Source organism: Seriola aureovittata, chromosome 20 (genome assembly GCF_021018895.1).
Source record: "Seriola aureovittata isolate HTS-2021-v1 ecotype China chromosome 20, ASM2101889v1, whole genome shotgun sequence".
Lineage (NCBI taxonomy): Eukaryota > Metazoa > Chordata > Actinopteri > Carangiformes > Carangidae > Seriola > Seriola aureovittata.
Genome location: NC_079383.1, coordinates 11748842 through 11766906, shown reverse-complemented (window position 1 = coordinate 11766906; position 18065 = coordinate 11748842). Strand labels below are relative to the sequence as shown.

Here is an 18065-nt window from a genome sequence, read left to right as displayed (position 1 = left end):
GTGAAATTGTTATGACAGGAGCTAGCAGTGACGTTAGCGCATGCGTTAGCGAGCTTAGCTAGCCATTTGTCTCCCAGGTTTAAACTGTCATTTCAAAGAGGATGTGAGGTTCCTGAAGTTTATTGTTTTACATCTAAAAAATACACCGTAAAAATAAAACCTTTTGTATAGCGGCGAACACAGACTTGATGTAAGAGGACACGACGAAGCAAGTACTAGTGGTCAGTCTGTGGGGAAACCATTTTATGATTGTCAATGCATCCGACACATAAGGATACACTCGTCTCGCTAGCTTAATTTAGCTAGCTAAACGATATTGTCTGTGTCGTGGATGGGTTCACTGAACAAGGTATTCCTGGAAGAAACGGTGATTGGTGCTTAGCGAACAACATGGATACTGCCGAAGAAGGTAAATACCCAAGGAAGTCTGTTGTAGTTGCTGCCCAGCTGGGGTTAACTAGCGTTAGCTTCCTCCGTGCATCTGAGAGACCCAAGCCTGGCCTGCTAGTGGTTAATTTAGCAGAATAGCATAGCTTGATATCCTGTCAATGTAATACGGGGTTAAATCAGGAAGACGGAAGAAGACCGTTAAACGCGGTTTTAATGCAACTGAGTTCAATGTAAGAGCACACTGTGAAGCAGCAATGTAGTACAAAGCGTAGAAAGAACCAGAAGTTACTGGTGATGTCATCAGTCTCCTGATGTATGGGCATATAGATCAGCGAAGTGTCATGTGTAACTCACTTAGATTTGTGTACCTTGTTTACCTTAAGTGTCTAGCATCAGCGACTATATGTTTCAAAATAACATTCCTCCATCCAAAAGACACCTGTCAAATAACACACCCCCGTCCCCCAATTCTGTCTGTACATCTCTGTTTTGCTTGGCTTTGTCAATGATTGTCATATACTCACTCACATTGTGTGTATGTGTGTGTTTGTGTGTGAAGCGGATATTTGTCGCGTGTGCCGCTCTGAGGGGACCCCAGACAAACCCTTGTACCACCCCTGTGTCTGCACTGGCAGTATCAAGTTTATCCACCAGGAATGGTAAGTGTGTTTGGGTGTCTCTTCCCCTTTGACAGCTGTCATTATTTTGACTTTGCAGGATTCCCTTTTCCAGAGTCCCGCTTTCCCCTTTTATTAAACATTTACCCAGAAAAGACCTTCCACATTAATGTGAGTAACTACGCTAAGACATTGTGTTAACTTGTTGTATTAGTTACTCCAAAACCCTAGTTCACAGTAGCCTCTCTCATATCTTCTCCAAAACCTTTTTTCCAACATTTTTTTTCCATCAGGGTTATTCCTATCTTGGCTCTATGCACATGAACACAAAAAGAAAAAAATTGTTAGCTAGGTTATTTTTAATTTTATGGTCTAAAAAAGCAGGATAGTTTTTACATGGAAGTTTCCCCTAAGTAGATTACTGATTAAAGTAAACAGTATATTGCACATACTTTCACTTGATTTGATAATCCAAGATAATCTGGAAACAGGAATCCTCTTTTTTTAACTGTGACAGCACATTTTGAAATTTCAAGGTGGTTCTTAAGAAATTGTAATAATAATTTGGAGTACAGGTTGTGCACAAAGATTATTCCTAGAGTGATGGCTTGATGATAAAAGAAATAGAAGAACCTTGAAAGGGATGCAGAACAGGTTTGTCCTCTATCACATCCAGGTTACATAGCATCCCGGTTTACTGGCCGTAGGTGTGGTATTAGGATAGTGAAAACAATACCAGCGCCTGCAGATACTTTGGAGATTGTGCTGTGTTCTCATCTGTCAGGTGTGTGTGAGCATCACTGGTTGTAAGAGGGTCAGGTGGATGGAAGTCCCCAGGCAGAAGCAAAGGCCAGGCCTGGATTGTTCTGCGGTAACTGTTGAACCTCAGTCCGTATTCATATGAGTTCGCTGCCATCCCCACAAAGTTTAGAATAACAGCCTATTGTGTCTAGATTGTAGTGCTCAGTGTATGAAATGTTAAATGTAGCTATGCTTATTTTAGCAATTCTTAGGTAGGAGATGCGTGATGCGGAAATTTTATTACCCAGAGTGCCACAGTCAGAGATGTATCAAACTAAATGTGGACAGGACTCACACCGCACAGTTGCACTCCTTCAAATAGCAGGGGGAAAACTTCTCACAGCTGGGTGCCCAATATGTATTGTGACAGTTTGACTTGAACCCATGTGGGACTCAGTTTAAGAAGACCTTTCTGTGAGCAAAACAAGGTTCTATCTTCACCAGTCATTCAACGTCACAGTTTTTAAATGCCTTCACAGTCATATAGAGATATGTGTTTTACAGTGTGTCTTGATTTTCAGTTGTACTTGAACATCATAGGGCCAATTTCCCTTAGATAGCCCGACTGTTGCTGATCTTGATACAACTTTTCCTAAATTGAACCACAAAGGAATAGCTGTGATCTGTAATGGATCACCTATGCTTGCATAGTTATGGTACAGCAATAAAGCTTATCATTTTTTTATTTAGGGAGCGTAGTTGGAAGGTTGAATGATGTAAGCAAAGTTGAATTGAAACTTGAGGTATAACCTTGGTCTGTGTAGGCCTAACGAGAAAGCTGTTGTATGTGTTGGACTCAGCTTGTGTAGTGACTCCCTTACATAACCCACTCGTTAGTCCCACAGTCTAGCCTATGTCACAACAAGCTGGGATGGTATTATTATGGGCAACATACAAGCACACATCAGCTCAGAAATAGCTGATACACCCTACTTTGTTAGTTGTTAATCAGAGTCGGACTGAGAAATGATAAATGCTCATAGTCGGTGTCTGTTGGGTGGAGAGGTCTAAGAGCTGAGCTTACGTCCTAATCACCTCATATCCTTGTGTAGTTAGTCATAGCAGTGGTGTGACTGCAATGAAAAAGATCATGTTAGGTGAACACTATAGACAGTAGTCTTTGTCTACATCTCAGAAATTTCAAATGTAACTACACACACATAAACACATTCACATTCACCGCATTCACCACAAGTAGCTATATAAAGCGTCTAATTTGAATTAACTAGTGGGTACCCATTGCTATTGATGTAAATTTTTGGTTTTCCAATATGTCTTCCAAATTTATACCCACAAAATTACAAACCACTTGAGTGTGTTGAGTCTGTCTGTGTGAGAAACTGGTTGTCAGCATGAAAAATGTCTGTGATTAGAACATAAAAATGTTCTGTTAGCACATGTATGGTTCTTTTCACACTATAAATGTTGCTTTACAGTTTGGTCCAGTGGCTGAAGCACAGCAGGAAGGAGTACTGTGAATTGTGCAAGCACAGATTTGCTTTTACACCAAGTAAGTTTGTGACGTCATTGATGAATCATATTAATCATATTAGTTTCCCAAACTTGCCTCACACATGGGGCCAGTCGGTTCTTTTTTATATTTTACAAGTGACCGTTTCATTTATTGAGAATCATTTCTTCGTTAGTACAAAATCTTGAATAATGTAAATAACTTCCAGTGTTGTAAACAGAAAATGATCACACAGAAAAAATTAATTGACTCGGGTCTCGGGTTAACTCTTTTCCTTTCTACCCTTCAGTCTACTCCCCAGACATGCCCTCACGTCTGCCCATACAAGACATTTGTGCCGGCCTGCTGACCAGTGTGGGCACGGCAATCCGCTACTGGTTCCATTACACATTGGTGGCCTTCGCATGGCTCGGGGTGGTCCCTCTCACTGCATGTAAGTGGGAGACACAGAAATGCAGAGATAAACCGATTGTGTATTCAGTGCCACAAGGAAAACCTCTCAATATATTGGATTAAGCCTTTGTTACAACCTTTGTGTTGTTTCATAGTTTTATTATCTTAAACATACAATTAATTTCAAAGCAGTGGGAGAAACGGGTTTAATCTGATTACAACTGATCAGTGCGTTTCATAGATTTGAAAGCACACGCTGATTGTACTGTATGTTGCCCCCCTGAGTGTAACCCGTTCTGTCCCATATGGGTGAAAGGAATGTCTCCCTTTAGCGCACAGATGTAGGCACACAGAGACACGTTTCCTCTTTCTGCAGCACATAATACAGTCATTGATGACTTGACCGTGACATACACTTTACATATTAGTTAATGTGTATCGTTTAACAAGATCAAGAGAATTACAGCTTAAGTACCATTACATAACGGGCTATGCAATGTTTTCCAAGCTATATAAATCCCCCTCACTACTCAATGTAAAAAATGTCGCCTAGATAATATTTACTTCTCATACATAATGGAAGTTGTTTCAATGCAGAATGTTTTAAACATTTAAAATGTATTTTCCATATGCAGATTGACACCAATGTATTTATCCGCTCTCTTTGCCTCAGGTCGCATCTACAAGTGTCTGTTTACTGGCTCTGTGAGCTCACTTTTGACACTGCCATTGGACATGCTCTCTACGTGAGTGATGATACCAGTATTCTCTAGCACTACACACTAAAGCATTATGTTAAACTTCATATAAGTTCATTTTTTCTACTTGTTTAATATCCTCATTTCCCTACAGCTTAGGTACAAAGGGCCGTTTCAGTGTTTTTGTATTTTCATGTATTTGTTTTTGTTTGTTCCTTCAGAGAGAACCTGCTTGCAGATTGTCTTCAGGGCTGCTTCGTCGTCACCTGCACCCTGTGTGCATTTATCAGTCTGGTGTGGCTGAGAGAACAGATAGTCCATGGTGGCGCTCCCCAGTGGTTAGAGCAGCACCAGCCACCACCACCGAACGCAGCTGGACAAGCCAATGAGGTGCATTGCTTGACTGATTGCCAATAAGCCAAACTCATTTCTTTGATTTAAAAAAAAAATGAAAAGCGAAAGCATCAAAAAGAGCTGTTCAATGAAACAGTATATACACGATAGCCAGTTCTTTTAGCCAGGCAATAAACATACCAAGAGAGGGAAAAAGATATTAATGGTGGGCATAGTTATTTTTTTGTATTGTGTGCATAATTTAAATACCATATCTTACTGTAACCCATACATCTACTCCGCAGTATCCTGTCGTGACACATACTTGTACATCCAATCTTAATCATGCGCATACACACAAACATCTCCCTATATAAAATGCATCCTGCTCTCTCACCCTCAGGCACAAGGGGCAGGTCAGGGAGCAGCTGATGAGCCCCCTGCAGCCCAGCCGGCCCCTGCTGATCCCCCAGCCCAAAATGAAGCAGAACCTGAGCCCCCTGATGTCCCCCCAGACCAAGGTGATGACCCAGAGCTGGAGGAAGAGGAGGGAGCCGCTGCTGAAGATGCTGACCCCAATAATGGAGCACAAGGTTAGAATTTGTTATTAAATTGAACACTTAAGTAAATTCCACTTAAAGTCTGTTTTTCTGGCACCTATAGCTAATTTTGGTCAGTCAGACGAGTTGTCAGACTGTATAAAATGTCTTCATCGGTATATAAATATCATTAATTTTAAGACATATATATTAGTATAGGCAAAACTAGTGATTGTCTTCAGGAATGGCACATTCTGCCTGTCTGTCCATCACATTTCACAGTGTGCTCTGCCTTGTCAGATTTAATGGAGATATGCTGGAATGCCTTACCTTTCAGAATTGAATTGCTTAAGATCACAAAACACTGAGGGAATGGTGCAGTTCACACACAAATGAAATGGAAAGTGAGTAAAGTGTTCCCAAAATATTTTGTCTCCAATGAAGCCAACAAATAAGACCACGGTTGGAACAACGTCTTTTTGCAACAGAAAACAACAGGTTTATAGAAATGCAATCTGAATGTTGAGAAACATTAGAACGAACAGCACCACTGGCATCAGAGCATACAAATGGTTTCCATAATGGTCTAATTTGGTAACAATTTGTTATCACAATTAATTTGAGTATGATATAACGACATGTCAAAATGCAACCCACAGCACTCACACTGATTTGTTTTGTTTTACTGTGGTTAATGGACTGATATTGCAGCAGGCTGACTAAAAGAGGCAGATAATGAATTGTTACTATATTATACATTATTCTTACTGTGGAGTATCACTAAAGCTAAATGACTAAAATGGAAAAGTCTCACAATAGCCTTTTCTTACACTTCAGAACTAACTGATTTTCCCGGAACAACATTAATAATTTAAGAGTAACAGCATTTGTGAAAAATATTTTTCTGCCTTTGCACTAAAAGCCAACTCAAAACCATTTGACCAGACAAACACAATAAAGTGGTGTTTTCCTGTCTTAATATTGTGCACTGTAGTGCTGTTGTCATCTGAAAAGCAGGGTGATACAGTCAGAAAGGATCTGATCAGTGATACCGACTTAGATGGGATCACCCAGATGCTGTTTATACAAATACTTCATAAGTTAGTGTTTGGCATGATTATAGTAATCCTCATTGTATTTCAAGCTGATGTCTGTCTCTGTAGATGACATGAATTGGAATGCTTTGGAGTGGGACAGAGCGGCAGAGGAGCTCACCTGGGAAAGGGTAACTCTGCATATCATTATCAATCTCCAAACCCGTTCATCCCTAGTACACACAAATACACAAATCTATATGTAACTTTGTTATCAGTGGCATGCATCCTTGCACATGAAACACTTAAAATTCTTAAATTTCCCTTGCAGATGCTCGGCCTGGATGGGTCACTGGTATTTTTGGTAAGTCTTTATACCCATAACTGTCATTTATATTTTGTATGATGAGTATCCGTATCTTACCGCTTGATGTTTATGTCTTTTTCTTGTAGGAGCATGTGTTTTGGGTAGTATCTCTCAACACACTCTTCATCCTGGTCTTTGGTGAGTAGACTGAAACAATGATGTTTCATGTATCATAAGCATAAAGGTATACTGTACAATTATATGATGCTGGTCCATTTTTGTCATACCTAAATGACAGACTCTTATTTATTATGTAATTTTGGCAATGATGTTTATATGCTACAGTGGGAAATGTTCTCTCTTTTTTTTTTTTTCCCTTCCTTCAGCATTTTGTCCATACCACATCGGGCACTTCTCTGTTGTTGGTCTTGGCTTTGAGGAATATGTAAGAAACTGCTTTTATCAATTAGCCTTATTATGCAACACTGTATCTAATGAATTATACTTCAGATTTATTGACTACTGCGTTGTATTTCTCTGCAGGTCCAAGCCTCCCACTTTGAGGGCTTAATCACAACAATTGTGGGCTACATACTGCTGGCCATGACGCTCATCCTCTGTCATGTATCCTTCCTATCAATCCCCTGTACTCTCCTGATATGTAAAACCTAAGGCAAAATAATCCCATCGCCTGTAGTCTCACAATATTACAGGGCCAGACTTTGCATGTTAAATTTATTGGTGTGTGTGTGTGTGTGTGTGTGTGTGTGTGTGTGTGTGTGTGTGTGTGTGTGTGTGTGTGTGTGTGTGTGTGTGTGTGTGTGTGTGTGGTACCAGTGTTGATCCTTAATGGCTGTCTCAGGGACTGGCCGCTCTGGTCAGGTTCCAGCGCTCCCGGCGTCTCCTGGGAGTCTGCTACATTGTTGTCAAGGTAACAACACCTCTAAGTGCATTTTTGCTTTGTGCGACTCACACATAAGCACAGTCCTTGGTTTAAATGCACACAGAAGTATTCATTTACTTCCTGAACACAACACTGAATTTGCAATCATATACATAAGCTGAGGGATAGAAATGATTTATTCCAGTATGACCCAGAAATAATAAGATAAATGGATAATATGCCTACAGGCACAGGATTACCTTCTCCATTTAAAATCATCACCCTGCATCAACAGACACACACAAGGACAGTCCTTTAACAGTATCATGATAATTCTTACAATATAACTGAATGAGGAAAAAGTGTTCAATTACTGTATTTTTCAGTTTTCAGTTCATCTACATATGGTATAAACTGTCACTGAGAAATGTCTCTCTTTCCATTACAGGTCTCTCTGCTGGTTGTTGTGGAGATTGGTGTGTTTCCACTCATCTGTGGCTGGTGGCTTGACATATGCTCTTTAGTAAGGCTCTCACTCTACTTATTCTTACTGTCATTATGTCTCCAGTACTCTGTTAAATGATCTAATTCCCCAGCTCCTCTCACTTGTCTGCATTTTGTATTAAAGTGGTTTAATGTGTTGGATTTGGAATCAAACTTAAATTAGTATTATGATAAAGGTCAAGCTTCTCTCAATGTTGGCTGTTGTAGTTGTAGATGCAGTCTTGTATCTTATATTGAGAAATATTTTCTTGGAGTAGTATCCATGTTTTCTACGAGACTGAAAGGGTTCTGCCAGAGTCAGTGACAGCCTCATTTTCTGGATATGTCTCTTCTTATGTAATTTCGGTGGATGCTTCATTTATGTTGTTTTTCTAAAATGAGAGAAGTGTTGCCTACCCTGTAGAGGCGTCTGTCACATAGCCATTGAAGTGGCTTTTAACAAGGTTGCGTTGTGGCTCTCACATTCCTTGTCTGTAAGCACTTGTCAGAAAACCAAGTCCCTCTCCACCCCCTGCTGCCTCCCAAGCTTGCCACCTATGCTACTCATTGTAACTCAGTGGGTATGTTTTCCTGAGTCTGTCCCGAGCCATTCAACCTGTCTCAGAACAGATGGAGCAGCTTTCACAGCAGAAGGGAACCGCATTCGTCCTGCTCTGCAGCTGTTTGCTAGTGAGAAGAATCTAATTGGCCTGAGAATGGACTGTGTGGGAAACCGCTATCTTCATCATTTTAGTTTGTCCCACAAATTCAAAGGAACCTTTTGATAACAATCAGCTTCTTTGGTCTCTGCTGTGATGCTCGTTTTTGAAGTTATGAATAAATATTTCAAATTAAGGACATGGCTAATTGAATACATACAACAGCACTTGCATAAGTTAACAATACCAGTCTGGAAAATTAGACTTAACTTTACTCTCTGAAAAGTTTTTTGCAATTATGCCTCCACACCGGCAACAGCCGTGGCTAGAGGCATTATGTTTTCAAGTTGTTTGTTCCTCCGTCCATCCCATTCTCGAAAAGGTCGAAGTCACTTTGACCTCACGTCTGTTGCATTCTTGTGAAGGTGATATCTCAGGAACACCTCGACTGAAATTTTTCAAATTTAGCAAAAACACTCACTACACTAATCGTGACCAAATATCACACAAATGTCAAATGGGATAAAACGATGAAGTGATGACATTTTATATCCAAAACGTTAATAGTCAACTTTACTGTCACATCATAATGTTCTGCAATAACACTTTTCTGGCCACAAATCAACTCTATAATGCAGGAACAGAAGGGGAGATTGTGACCATATTTCCTGCAACTTTACTGCTTAGCGAAGGCATACAGCCGCAAGGCGACTAAACCTAGTTTAAATGTGTAAAGCATATGGCATGTGTAAATGTTATTCATAACACATTTTACCATCGAGCCAACAGTTCATTCATTGAGCAAAGAAAGGTAATCGGAAAGCATCATCTTAGAACTAATACTGAATTTGAATAAATTCAAAATGTTTTTTTTCTCCATTTTAATTTCTGCATCCTGCAGGAGATGTTTGATGCCTCCCTGAAAGACAGAGAGTTGAGTTTTAAATCAGCCCCAGGTACCACCATGTTCCTGCACTGGCTTGTGGGAATGGTCTATGTCTTCTACTTTGCTTCTTTCATCCTCCTACTGAGAGAGGTAAGATGACAAAATGTTTGTTAACATCTTTTTTTTTATGTAAGTACTTTAAGTTGATTTTGCTTTAGGTACATTTTTGATTATGATTTTAAAAAAAAATACAATTGAGGGGGGAAAAAAATGCAATAACTTCTTGTTTGTCCATCAGGTGCTGAGGCCTGGAGTGCTGTGGTTTCTGAGAAACCTCAATGACCCAGATTTTAACCCAGTGCAGGAGATGATTCACCTGCCCATCTACAGACACCTGCGGCGGTTCATCCTGTCCGTGGTGGTGTTCGGTTCTATCGTGTTGCTCATGCTGTGGCTGCCCATCAGGCTGATTAAACTACTGCTGCCCACCTTCCTGCCATACAATGTCATGCTCTACAGGTAACCACAGACATAACAAAATTATCAGTCACTTAGCAATAATCTATATGAACGCTGCTGATTTGTCTCTCTAAAATGTTTAATCCCACTTCCTCTTCAAGCCAAGTTGCCACAGCATCTTGCTGCAGTAAAGCTTGAGTTTAAGAGGAAGTATCGGTCATACTGCCAACATGAATGACTGATCAAAAATGAGTTGTAGTGATGTGTCCATTTGGGTAGCTGTAAGAAACTTAACATATACATATGCAGAAGGCTTTATCAAAACAATTGAGAACAGAAATCTCAAGAACTGTTCTTTGGCACATTGTGGGACATGCACTGGAGCACATTGTTGAAATGTCTTTTTCTGACCTGTCCACCTGTTTCCCCTCAGTGACGCCCCAGTCAGTGAGCTGTCTTTGGAGCTATTATTACTCCAGGTTGTGCTGCCAGCTCTACTGGAGCAGGGACACACTCGCCAGTGGCTCAAAGGCCTGGTCAGAGCCTGGACAGTCAGTGCTGGATATTTACTGTAAGTCGGGTCTGAATACACCAGAACATATTTTACATTTTCTCAAATTGGCTGTAACCAATCGACCGCTTCTCTTTGCCTCTGCAGAGACCTCCACTCCTACCTCCTCGGGGAGCAGGAGGACAATGATGCCAACCAGCCTGTGAACAACAACAATAATAACCCTCCCCCCGGTCACCATAACAACAACAACAACCCTGCCCCAGCTGTTGGCGAGGGGCTACATGCAGCCCACCAGGCCATCCTGCAACAAGGTGGACCAGTGGGTTTCCAGCCCTACCACCGACCCCTTCGCTTCCCATTCAGGGTGAGATGTGGTTTTAAACCTTGGTATGAACATTTTCCACAGTTTATGGAGCAGGCTCTGTGGAATTTTATGTGGTATTACTGTTTTTTAAGTACTAATGCACTTTTTTGATATCCAGTAAATGATGGTTAGTTTACAGGTCTTAGATGCATGGATTCCAGCATTCCAACATTTGAACCTTTGCAGTGTTTTCTGAAATCTTTATTAGCATGATTACTATAGGCTGCAAAGTCACAGAATGTAATTCACCATTCAGGTTTAATGAGGCAGTGAATAATCTATAACTGACACCACAAGCTTCACATGCAAATGCAAATTCAGTTACCAAAGCTGCTTTGAAGAAGCAACACCTTCTTAATTTATAGCTACCCTAACACTCGAGGGTATGGTTGCAAGCAGCAGGGATGCAGAGATTAAACATAATACACTTTAAGTAATAATGCATTAAACTAACATACATTTGAGTACCGTAGGCTTTTCTTCTACAGTCTCTTTTTTCTTTCGTTAAAAAAAAGACCGACTACAGCTATCTGTAATTTGTGGTTTCCGACACAAATTTAGAAATGTGCCAACGCCCTAGGCTGTACAACTCTGCTCTGTTATTCTACTGCTCCTTCTAATGTTAAAGGCCTTGATCTCCATGTGCACTGTGATAACTGTCTAACATATTCCAGCTGTAGTTTAGAAAGTATACTGTACATATGTCTACAGTGTTGTCAGTGAATTGACAATTATAATCGTATGTCCAAGACTGATTACTGCCCTATATTCACTTTTATTCTAAAAAATTTGTCCTCTCTTCTCCAGATTGTGTTGCTCATAGCGTTCATGTGCATCACTCTGCTGGTGGCCAGTCTGGTGTGTCTAACCCTGCCAGGTGAGATGTGTTTTTACTCTGTAGACCAACACCCAGTCTGTAATTGTAGGGTGTATCTAAGTATGTGCATGTCTCTGCTCTTTAATAAGTTATATTTTGAGCTGTAATAGTAATCCACTTCTTCCTCAATTAGACATGACAATCACTGTAATGTTGGAAATAGTGTGTTCATGTATGGTATGTTTTGTCATGTGTTTCAGTGTTCACCGGGCGCTGGCTGATGTCCTTCTGGACAGGAAACTCCAAAATCCACGAACTGTACACAGCTGCATGTGGCCTGTATGTCTGCTGGCTGTCTATCCGCGGAGTCACTGTGCTGCTTGCCTGGATGCCCCAGGGACGCACAGTCATCATGCGCAAAGTCCAGGAGTGGACACTCATGGTACGCATCAGTGAGCAGCCTCCATTGTTGGCAAACACCAAAACTGGGCAGCAGAGTGGTGCTGTAATTAGTTTTCTCTTTCTAGCCTTTAGAATGTCAAGAGCTGTAGTGTTTTTGTTAAGCGTTTGTTTGCTTATTGCAATCTTAAAAGTCAATGTCCAAAATTTGGCGGCATCACCCTATTAGTAATATCCCAACTTTGAAGCCTCTACTCAAGTCTTTAACTCTGCCAGTGCTGCAGTCATTTTATCCCATGAAGGAAGAAGGTGCCATCAAACAGGCTAAAACTTCAAACTACCATACTTGTTCTCTTAGTCTATTGATGTTTCCTGATTATTTAGGTTAATTTTACATCCTCTTTTTATTTGTGCAGATCCTGAAGACCCTGGTTGTAGCTCTACTGGTTGCTGGAGTCATCCCGCTGCTACTGGGTCTGCTGTTTGAACTGGTTATTGTGGCTCCACTCAGGGTACCCCTGGACCAAACACCCCTCTTCTACCCCTGGCAGGTACGATTGTGTGTCTGTGTTATGGGTATGTCTGTCTTTTTCCATCTCTGGCTTTCCCTCCCCTCTATTACAACTTCATTTTAGTAGTTTAATGTTGTGTAGGTATTATGTTTGAATTGTTCCTTTACCCTGTTTGCCCATTTGGGTTCCTTAGCATCGTCAGATAACCCCCAGTTCCTGTATCTATATTCATCCACTGATCATTGTTATCTTCAGGACTGGGCTCTTGGAGTGCTCCATGCCAAAATCATTGCTGCCATCACTCTCATGGGCCCTCAGTGGTGGCTGAAGACTGTAATTGAGCAGGTGGGTTTCAGTTGGATATTAAGCATTAATTATTGAATATTGCGAAACTTCTTTTGACCGACAAGTATTCATTACTTAGCCATTACTTTTAAGATTTCAGTATCTTGGCTAAGTAAGAAACAAATGCATTAATAAAATCTTGACATGAAGTGGTTCTATACCATAATTTATTTTATTTATAGTGTATAAGAAGAGTAACAGGGAAGTTGAGCGGTTAGTCTGTCCTTCAGTTTGAGAAAATGTTTCAATGCTGGCTCATGTAGCCTTCAGCTAGACAGTGGATCCATTTGTTTTGCTTTGTAGATTACTTTGTATTCCACCCTACTTGCGTTAAGACAGTAACTCCTCAGTGTGGATCAATTCAATTGAAAGTAGCTTTATAATGATTCCAAAATTCCCCCCTAGGTTTATGCAAACGGAATTCGCAACATTGATCTTCAATTCATCATCCGTAAACTGGCAGCTCCGGTCATCTCAGTCCTGCTGCTGTCCTTGTGTGTGCCGTATGTAATCGCTGCTGGAGTGGTCCCGGGTGTAGGTGAGTGCCTGGGCATGTGTATTGTTAGTATTTTTAGAATTGTATTTGTTTAAACCTTTCATTTTCTCTGTTGGTTTGTTAATTTCACCTATTCAGCTGGAGATTTTTTTTTAGACCAAAACAGGAGCATCACACTTAAATATACCAGTAAATGCACTTAATGTACTTTTCTAAGATAGGATCTCAGCAGCAAAGAAAGCTGAATAAAGCACTGACTTTCACTGAGTTATCTTAAAACAAACCACCGAGAGTTTGTCAGATTCATCCTGTCAATATGCTTAAGTACCATCACATTACAGAGGTGTTTTCCCAAAATATTACATTTCTTCTTATCTCAGAGGACTGTTGCAGTGACTACAGTGTGATCTAATGGGAGGTTCAGTAAAACAATATATAACCGAAGTGCATTGCTCTTGCAGGAGTGACTCCAGAGATGGAAATTCTAATGCAGAGAAGAATCTACCCATTCCTCTTGATGGTGGTCTCACTTATCGGCATCCTGTCCTTCCAGATCCGACAGTTTAAACGCCTTTATGAACACATCAAAAATGACAAGTATGGATTTTTTAGCATACACCCAATAACAAAAAACAATTATTTTAAGATTTGTTGTGTTTGGCAATGACTGTTTTCCAGTTTCCAGTTTAAGTTTTTAAGTTAAAAACACCTAGTGCAAACTTATATTAAACTAACTTTTAACCTTCTAAAAAAGTTGTTATGTATGATTTCAAAATGTTAATGTTTCAAGACTATGAATTAAATAGGACATAATTATAGTCTTCAAAGATGAAGAGTCATTTCAGTGCTGGAAAGTCTGAAAATAGTAAGAATCATAGCATTGTTATTGTGATAATCTCTGTCTTTGCAGATACCTGGTTGGACAGAGGCTCGTCAACTATGAGCGGAAAGCTGGAAGAGCAAGCTCAGTCCCCCCCTCCAACCCTGTCGCAGAGTAGAATTTTGTGTCACGCGTCGCCATGTTTTTGCACCTGTTACGTTGCGAACACCCTAGCCCACACCCCTTACCCACCCTTTTTGATTTTCAACGACCATAATCCGTTTGAATCTCCTATGGATCTTGCTGGATTTTATGGATGTCATTCAATTTCTTGAATTCCCTTTATTGCCCATCAAAGGTGGGATGGGAAAATGTATTATAATCATGGGACAGCTGAGTATTCCCCTGTGACAAATGGAGTAGACAGAAGGGTGAGGGTTGAAGGGTTTGATTTAAAGCTCAACATCTCTATTGTTGTTCATGCCTTGCTTTGTAAAGTGCTGCCTGATAATTGTACATGTGTAAATACTTTGAACGCAGACTTTGTCTTACAAAAAAAAAGACAGATGGATTAATGCAATGACCATTGTACATCTTAAAAGTGTATGTATAATTTATTAAATCAGACTGACAATTTATCTTTTTTGTTGCATGTGTTAAGACTGTGTGTGGTTGATTGTTTAATGGCTAGATTTGGGTTTGTTGGTATATGCAAAGATCAGGATTAGACAAGAGCCACATGTCCAATCTTTCTATATACTGTACTTCATACTTTGATCTGAGTGATAAAAAATCAATTTGCAATCCTTATGTATAACATGTATGAATCAAGACTGTTTGCAGCTATACCAATAAGAAGACATACATTTTTTTCACATAATTTTGTCTATGACGGTGTAAAGATATTCCATATGGAAACATGATCAATACACGACTGGGGGTGGTGTTATCACCTCATCCTTTGGTATGAGCAGAGAGTTTAGCACAATTCCAAATTCCTGTTCCAAAATACCAGGAATCTCCTCATCTTTAAGTTCCCTGGTTGTGGTTTCAAACACCCTCCCTGTTTCCTCATTGGGAAACGTGGCGGTGATCAGTCTGTGGCCAATGTAGGTGATCCTTCCACCTGGTTTTAAAACAGTGCAGAGGGACTTGCAGAAGAAAATGGAGCTGGGGGAGCTCTGGTGGTACTGGCACATCTCAGTAAAATCCTCCAGACACCGGGGATCAAGGGTAAACTTGTAGATCTCTGTCCAGTCTCCATCTGTACCTCTGTTTTCTTCCTGTTGCCATTCCAGAAAGTGCATATCCCGTTCCTTTCTAATGCGGTACACTCGGTGGCCCTGCTCCTGGGGGCCACTGTGCTCCAGTGAAAGGGGGGTACTGAAGCCTGGCACGCCAAAGCCCACGTCGGACAGCCACCGCCGGTCCTCAATGGTCACCATGAGGATCAGATGATCAAAAGGTGGTCCGTAGCGGCCGGTGACGGAGTTCTTCACCTGGCCGGAAATCAAAGTTACCTGGAAGCCCATTTTGGACAGCAACCAGGAGAAGAGTCCGTTGTTCTCAAAGCAAAAACCGCCTCTGCGCCGGTTCACGATCTTGTCGAACAAAAGCGGAAGATCGAGTTGGACTCGTCCGTTGCTGTGCACGGTGAGGTCTTCAAACGGCACCGACAGCAGGTGACAGGTGTGAACCGACCGCAGCACATCCAGGCTGGGCTCAGCTGGACCCACAAACCCAATGCGCAACAAATATTTCTGCAAGTCCATGTCCACCGAAGTCATTTCTCCTGGATTACCCGTCACTACTTTTACTTCTGACAACTTCAACAGTATTAAACAAGACTACATTTAAAGTACGCAGACATTGACCAACTTAAACCAAAACGGTTCCCGTATATTTTTCTTTCTGTTGCGGAATTAACGTTGTCTTAAGGGCCGGAAGTTACAGTCCTGAAATCAACTCCAAGTTGAGCGGGGGCCTCAGAGGCTGAAATATGAAGCCAATGTGAAAGTTCCTCAAATGGCCACTGGGGGCTGGGAGGAAGTCAATGCCCATAGACTCATATATTTAAATGCCCAAACAGCAGAAATACAGGTTTACAGCCTGTTGCAAAAGAAAAACGGTTTCAGTCTCTGTAGCTACTTCCCCCTTTTTGACAACTGTATGGGGGTGAAATTTTACATAACCTCCCCGTTTAAACTTTATTAAGGTTTAAAGTAATGCACAATTGAGGATATGGCCCCCTTCAGTGACAGGTGGGGGGTCACAGTTGACTAGCCACTAGCTGTATGCTAGTTATCACTGGGTATCAGCTGAGCTAATTCAATTCACTGAACGTGACTACTCGGCTATGTTTAGGTGTAGTTTAGATTTTTCATGCAAATATTGGACAAATTATATGGCTTACTATATGGTATATACTATAACAGAACACGAGGAATTCTGTACTCCTGTATTTTGAGGTGAGTGAAATTCTAGTATTATTTTTATTTATATATTAGCACTAATTGGCATATATTGGTGTCCACGCTCACCATACCTGGCTTGTTAGCTTAGGTTGTTGTGTAGCGAATTAGCCAGTAAATGAATTAGCCTTGTTTTAGCCTTCCAGCAAGAGTCCCACACACCCAGCTGTGCTAACAATGATATCGACAGCTTATACTTGCCACAGTTATTAAACTGTAGACTGGGCATCATAGACTGTAAAAAAAGCTGGACAGAGCCACAATGACGTCACTGATAGTTTTTTGAAGAGCAATTTGAAGCTGAGAGTGGGCTGCTCCACCATCTCCATCTTGGCAGTGCCTGACTGCCTAACTCCCAGCTAATCTAAAAATGGGCAACTAGGTGGGGCGAATGTGGAGCCAGACATGGGGCATGTCAATATTTGTCCAATATTTGCATGAAAAATCCTCCAGAAGGTCACAAACACTGCAAACATGACTGAGCTTTATTATTAAGTTCAAAATAGTGGCAAAAGCTTTTGCCAAAATTTTGCATTCAAATCATGGAGATGAGTGAGTGATTCTGTTTTCTGCTATATAAAGCACACACAAAGCAGGATAACCAGCCAAGCAAAGGGGCCACAGAGGCCCAGCGACCTCAAATGCCCCAGGCTACACCGTATCATTTGGTTAATCTCAAACTGAAGCACATTATTAATCATGACAGTGACAGGTCCTCCTTCAACTATCCATCTTGTGGCCCTGGTTTTGTAGAGTCTAAATCTAGTTAAAGACTGACAGTCATCTAACAAATTACTGGTAAACAAATAACCATTTCAGCCTTTGAGTACTGGTCAGTTTCTGGATCCATGGACACAGTGAAACTGCTATATATTGTGGGGGTCAGTTGGGGCACAGGAACAGGTTTTTCACCTCTGGGCCCCCTAGAAAATTATGGCCATGTCTAACACCTGTTCAACTTTTTGTCTCACCTTCCCTGTAATTGGTTAAAATTCATGGTAATTATTTGTCATATTGTATAGGAAGTATGTATAAGGTTTAAAGTACTGAGTGCTTTGTGTATAAAATTGAGTTGTGATATAATCTTTTATTACTTTTTTACAATGTCAAATCATATTTGGAAAAATAATAAAGTGAAAAGCACAAGAACAGTAATGGAACCAAAAAACGTTAAAAATAAACAAAGAATACCTTTTGGTTTTATGCAATTTGATCATTTGTCTATATTAGTTTAATGTTGTTTATCAAATATATCAAGTCATGGAAGAAGGGAGTACGTGTATTCATTTAGAAGAAACAGCATTTGTAAAATGAAACAATCCCATTAAAATCATACCATTTGCAATAAATAAATTTGGAGTCTGAACATTAAAA

At 40.6% G+C, this 18065-nt stretch overlaps 2 protein-coding genes across 2 annotated transcripts; one reads left to right on the top strand and one right to left on the bottom strand.

Annotated features, from left to right (window-relative positions):
* The first annotated feature begins 18 nt into the window (after window positions 1-18).
* Window positions 19-14858, top strand: LOC130161433 (E3 ubiquitin-protein ligase MARCHF6). Its single transcript, XM_056364730.1, has 25 exons — window positions 19-409; window positions 950-1049; window positions 3245-3318; window positions 3569-3712; window positions 4346-4418; window positions 4592-4760; window positions 5107-5296; window positions 6406-6467; window positions 6608-6640; window positions 6730-6781; window positions 6970-7028; window positions 7127-7207; window positions 7446-7514; window positions 7915-7989; window positions 9510-9644; window positions 9793-10013; window positions 10387-10524; window positions 10612-10831; window positions 11639-11708; window positions 11909-12090; window positions 12464-12598; window positions 12815-12904; window positions 13310-13442; window positions 13862-13997; window positions 14311-14858. The coding sequence occupies exons 1-25, from the start codon at window positions 391-393 to the stop codon at window positions 14396-14398; spliced, it is 2748 nt and encodes a 915-aa protein (XP_056220705.1). The 5' UTR covers window positions 19-390; the 3' UTR covers window positions 14399-14858.
* Window positions 14816-17969, bottom strand: LOC130161434 (arylamine N-acetyltransferase 2-like). Its single transcript, XM_056364731.1, has one exon. It carries the CDS (start codon window positions 16005-16007, stop codon window positions 15144-15146), a length of 864 nt encoding a protein of 287 aa, XP_056220706.1. The 5' UTR covers window positions 16008-17969; the 3' UTR covers window positions 14816-15143.
* Window positions 17970-18065: the final 96 nt, after the last annotated feature.